This window comes from Pundamilia nyererei, unplaced genomic scaffold (genome assembly GCF_000239375.1).
Source record: "Pundamilia nyererei isolate P.nyererei 1_Seehausen unplaced genomic scaffold, PunNye1.0 scaffold00210, whole genome shotgun sequence".
NCBI lineage: Eukaryota > Metazoa > Chordata > Actinopteri > Cichliformes > Cichlidae > Pundamilia > Pundamilia nyererei.
The window spans coordinates 194,926-200,497 of record NW_005187611.1 but is presented as its reverse complement, the minus strand read 5'-3'; the positions used below and the strand labels follow the sequence as shown (position 1 = coordinate 200,497).

At 38.0% G+C, this 5,572-nt stretch overlaps 1 protein-coding gene across 8 annotated transcripts in view; it reads right to left on the bottom strand.

The window, feature by feature from the left end:
- The window catches only part of LOC102194881 (uncharacterized), a 27,768-nt gene extending 22,202 nt beyond the window's left edge, over positions 1 to 5,566 (bottom strand). For 2 of the 8 annotated variants that reach the window (XM_005747971.1, XM_013914606.1), the window contains exons 1-3: positions 5,457 to 5,566; positions 4,393 to 4,743; positions 4,019 to 4,165 (exon numbers count right to left, since the gene is read on the bottom strand). In XM_005747971.1, coding sequence (XP_005748028.1) covers positions 4,019 to 4,165; positions 4,393 to 4,743; positions 5,457 to 5,490 — 532 coding nt within the window. In that variant the 5' untranslated portion in view covers positions 5,491 to 5,566. Of the gene's footprint in view, positions 1 to 11; positions 397 to 856; positions 1,013 to 1,090; positions 1,129 to 1,521; positions 3,186 to 4,018; positions 4,166 to 4,392; positions 4,744 to 5,456 lie in introns of those variants that run through there. The other 6 variants (XM_005747969.1, XM_005747970.1, XR_312110.1 and 3 more) reach the window with 6 other exon arrangements.
- Positions 5,567 to 5,572: the final 6 nt, after the last annotated feature.

Here is a 5,572-nt window from a genome sequence, read left to right as displayed (position 1 = left end):
AAACCTATCCTGGAGTGTGAATACCTCTGAGCTACTGAAAAAGACACAACAGAGACTGTACTTTCTGAGAGTGCTTAGGAAGAACAACATCACACAGAGACTGCTGGTGTCTTTCTACAGAGCCTCCATCGAAAGCATACTAACGTACTGCATAGGCATATGGTACGCTAGCTCCATCATGCCATCTGTTAAACTAAACTAAAAGTAGCTGTAATAAAAACTACTTTCAGTGTAATTGTTTGACAGACAGATGGTCATAAACAGAAAAATATACTGTTGTATGGATTCTGTTCATCTGTTAGCCACCAAGCTTTCATCAGCAGCATCACTACTGATGTTTTTGGACATATGAGGAGGTGAAGCATCTGCGGTGTGGTCGGCAGAGCTGGCATGTACCTGGGGACGAAGTACAAACATATATTGCATTACCACAGGGGGCGCTGTTGGTGGCACGATAGTGGGAGAAATCCACTTCAGTGTAATCAACTGCATTCATGTCATCTTCAGTCTTAAAGGAATCAAACTTCAGTCTCTCAAAATATGATGTAAATGAATAAAAATTCATACAGATAAACTCTGAGAGAAGATAAAATATGTGTACAAGAAATATTTATGTATGAAATCTTAAAAAACATTTGCTATCAGCTTGTTAATAAAACAAGAATGAACCACAAAAAATGCAATTTCTGTTAAATGCAAAAAAACAAACAAAAAACTAAAAAGCAGCATTTTTAAGCATTAATACTGTCAATCGTATAAAATACCTATCAATGCTAAATTACTTTAATGCACAAACTGTGATCTAGATCCTAGTTTCTGACCTCCGAGCTTAAAATCAGACCACAGTTTTACTTACTTTGTTGTGAGGAGAGGTGGAGAGGCTGTAGAGGTCTATTGTTTTCATCTCCATCTGGTTGGAGGTTTTTGGTGCAGCATCTGTTGAGGACACTTCTGCAGGAGGTGAACTGCTCTGTCTGTCCACCTCTCTGATCTCTATATATACGTTGTTGCCCTGCAGAAGGAACAAAGCAGCTGATTGATACAACTCAAGCTGTGATGAAACTCAGGTGTCACAGTTCCTAAAACTCACCTGTGTGATGTCAGCACGCTCAGACTCCACAGGAGGTCCTGGAAAACATGCAGATCAGAAGATAAACATCAGTCTTTAACCAGTGGAACTACATCTGTAGATCTGAATGGATCAGGCAAAGAGGACCAACGAGGGATTAATACTAAAGAAAAAGGAGCCTGCCTATCAATAATGACAATTTCTTTTAACCAGTCATTGTTCTTATTCCCAAATGAAGAACTGATGGTGTGGACAAAGAGGGAAGGGTAGACTGATTAGACTGGATAGACTCTGTTTTAAATGTTATTTTCAATTTAGTTTTCAAAAATAATATCAAGAATGTTGGTCATGTGTTAAATATAAATAAAAACAATGCAATGATTCCCAAACCTCTTAAACTGATATTTTATTCATTAGAAAAAAAAATCAAACAAATGAGGATTTTTTTTATAATGTCATGAAACACAGTAGCTCATTTTGAATTTGATGTCAGAAAAAATGCCTCACAAAAGTTTGCATGGGGGCAACAGGAGGCTGGAACAATAAGCATTGCTAAACCCAAACAGCTGGAAGAATAACTCTTTCGTAACAGGTCAGTAACTCGGTATAAAAAGAGCATCTTAAAGAGGTGAAGTTTCAAAGAAGTAAAGGAGTCTTCTCTCAGCTAAAGATCAATTTTCATTGACTGAAGCAAAGTGGAAAAGTGTTCTGTAGTGACATCAATTAAAAGCTGAAATTCTCTTGGATGTTGCATCTGCTGGACTAAAGAGAAAGACTGTTCCGTTTATTATCAGTGCTCAGGTCAAAAGCCTTCATCTCTGATGGTACGGGGGTGCATCAGTATCTGTGGAATTGGAAGCTTAAACACCTGAAAAAAGGCGCCATCAATGCTGGAAGGTGTACTCCCATCCAGACGTCTTTTAAGGGAAGGTCTTATAGGTATATTTCATCAACACCATATTAAACTGCATTCTGTATCTACTACACCAGCCTGGCTTCACGGCCTGCAGTCCAGACCTTTGACTAGCTCAAAATATTTGGAGCATCATTAAACCAAAAACATGACAGAGAAGAGTCAGGACTGCTGAGCAGCTCGAAACCTCTAACAGACAAGAACAGGACGACATTCCTAACAGCTAGTCTCCTCAGTCCCCTCGGTCTCCAGATGTTTCCAGACTGTTGTTAAAAGATGAGGGGACGCTACATGGTGCAGAATGAGCTAATAGTTTTCTGAAAATGGTACATGTTCTCAGTTTAAACATTTGGTGTAATTTATGTGTTCTATTTGAATTTTGTGTTCATAATGTGACGAAATTTTTTATTTTCCCAGTAAACAAACTGCATCATTTTAGAAGTTCTGACAGACTGAATTTGAGAATATTTGAGCCACAGTTGGAAGCTCATTTCAGGCTTTTAATTGTCATTTTCCTTGTGTTACTTATGTCGTCAGGACATTAATATTTTCTGGACAGAAACCAGTTCCCTATGACATGTAGTTCTAAATTTTACTGTGTTTAAGTTTTTAAAGGGTTTCATGGGACGACTCTTTGTTATATTTCCCTAAAAAGGTCCAGGGGATGAGGGAAAGTGATAAAAAGTGTCTGGGTCGAAAAAAGGAGACAGGGAGGCAAAATGGTTAAACTAAAGAGTTTTATTAATGCTTCTGTTAGTAACTGAACTAAAAGACACTGTTAAGCCACTCTCACCATTTAAAGAAGCAAACCAAAACCGAGGCATAAGTCAGTGAACTGAAAAAGTAGAGTAAAAAAAAAAAGGATTAGTCACCAAACACTCCTCTCCACCGAGCAGGAGCAAACAATCACCAAACACAGCTCACTAGCTGCACCCACCAACATGGCTCTCTGGCACCAGAGCTCACCTTTCTCTGCCTTGTAATTGCTGATGGGAGTCAGCTGTACAAAAAAATGTGGCACCTGAGGCAGAAGAGACAGCAGGACACCCAGGGCAACTAAAGAGTTAAAAACACCATCGTGTGCGTTTCCTGTAGCCTCACCTCTGGGTTTAGCTGTCCTCTTCATCATGTAGAAAATCAACGAAGTTGCTAAAAAGGCGCTGATGATAATGACCACAATAAGACGCACATAAATCAGCACATCTGCAGGAGTTTAACAGAGGAGGGGTTTTTACTCGCAGTGTAAACATGTGGATCAAAGCCGGTTCATTTAGCAGTAAACATACAGAATAACATGTGTTTTTGGACTGAACACAGTTACTCAGGCATTTATGTGACAAACTGCTTATCAATCATGACAGAAAAACAAATCAGAAAAAAATCAATTTCCTTCTGCATGAAATTATTTAATGAAGTAGCACAGAAAGTATTTATACTTTAACCAGGTTTTCTGTATTGACTACCTGCTATTGTACTTTCTGCTAAAATGTGAGCAGCTCCCTATTCTGCTTCACTCAGTAACAACTACAGCTCCCACAATGCTTTCCTCTGTCTGTGCCTGTTACACTGACACTTGTGAAAACGCTCTGAAACCAAACAGCAACTAATCACAGTCTATATCTGTCATCTAGCACAGATCTCATGCAGTGCTGCTGTGAGGAAGTCAGCCATGTCCTCTCTCAGCTGCTGACCTGCTGTGGTGGAAACTTATTTCTTTAGCTGTTGTGCTTTTTACTGAAGTCACTGCAATGATCAGTTTTCAGTCAAACACGTGTTACATTCATTTGACAGTTTTGACTTTAATTCTACTATCATGCCAATATTTTTCTACTTTAATTCGTTTCAACACATTTTTATCTTTTACTCAGAATAGAGTAGCCATTTATTGTCATTCTACATGTACATCAACACAGAGGAAAGAAGTTTACATTTTAGAAATGTTCTTCTTCCACATCTCACAGTGTGTCACTACTAGATAGTTCACTCATTAATGGATCACATATAAATCTGCATACATATAAAAATCTATAACGTACCTGAACTTCCAGAGGAGGCTGATGAAGGTGTGGAGCTTCCTGAAGTTGAGCTTAAACTCTGTGCTGTTGGTGGTGTGGAGGCTGATGAGAGAAACACTGAAGCTGAAAAAGGTCTCAGAGTCCCGTTTGGTGTTGAAGTGGTTGAAGCTGTGAACAATGAAACCATCAGAGTCATAATAAGACCACTTGAAGCAGTTTATATATCTGCATGTGACTGACGTGGTTATGGGCTGTTTGACAGCAGAACTGATGAAACTTGATGTTTCAGATAAATATAACATCTGTAGGTGATTTGAAGGAAAAGTAGCTGCTTTTGAGACGTGAAGCTTCTGTCACACCTTCAAAGACAAACACGACTGTTAGCAGAAACTCACCTTCTGTGACAATCAGCTCAAAATCAGAGTTTCCATCTGTCAACAAGACTCTTTCCAAAGAGCACCTGTACCGTCCTGAGTCAGACTGTTTCAGCTGTGTGATGCTCACATACAGAGTAGGATAATAGGTAATATATGTTTTTACATATTTAATGCTGTATCTGCCGTTCTGAGCTGCATCATCAGATGTTTCAACAAGAATGTTTCCATTTTCACATTTTTCCTTACAGAAGAGTTTCCTGCTTCCAGACAAATAAAACCTGCATTTAACTGTGATGCTTCCTCCTTCCTCTGCTCTGTGGGTGAGAGTTTGTGCTTTGACCAAACCAGTGTTTCCATCCTGAAGTGCTGCTGAAAGGATGAACAATCATTAGTTACAATCTTACTATAGATTAAATGTGACAGATGATTATTAATTTGAACTGATCACAGAAGTTCAGTTAACTTCATTTTTCTGTTTTTAGTTGCAAACAGCAAACTTCCTGTTTTATACACGAACACAAAGCATCTGATGTGGAAGATTCTGAGTTTAAGGTTGTGAAAAAGATACAAAAATGAAATTTGACTTTTTTTTTTTAAAATCTTTGATGACATCAGCAGCAGCAGTAGCTATTTCCATATTTGTATGTGAAATGAACATTTTAGTCGCGCTGCTAAACATCCAGTTCTCACTTTGTTGCTCTTCAGCTCATTAAAAGAAGAAATGAAACACGGAGTGTTTGTTTCATCAGCTCTACAATTATAAGTTTGTCTCTCATAGAAGAGTAGACGAAAAGTATTTGATTATAGATTCCATGTACAAGAAAAAAGTAGAAATTTCTGGGGATCAAACTGTTGGGAAACTAAAAATAATTTGCAAAGTGCAAAAAAAATTTTGTCGAAACATTTAAATTCCACTCATATCCAAACTTCACACTATGTTTAACCACAGAAACCAATAATTATGAGAGAGAACAAAGAAATGAAGAAGTGAGTCGCAAAACGAATTATAAATGAAAATAAAATGGAGATAAATAAAAGTTAGAAGAGAGAAAGTGACAGAAATAAGAAGAGAATTTACTCACTGAGGAAGATGAAGCAGAGCAAAGTGTGTTTCATCTCAGAGCTCTGATGGTTTAATGCTGCTTCAGTTCGTCTTCACTTCAAACCAGGAACTTCTTACTTCTCTTAATGACGAGGT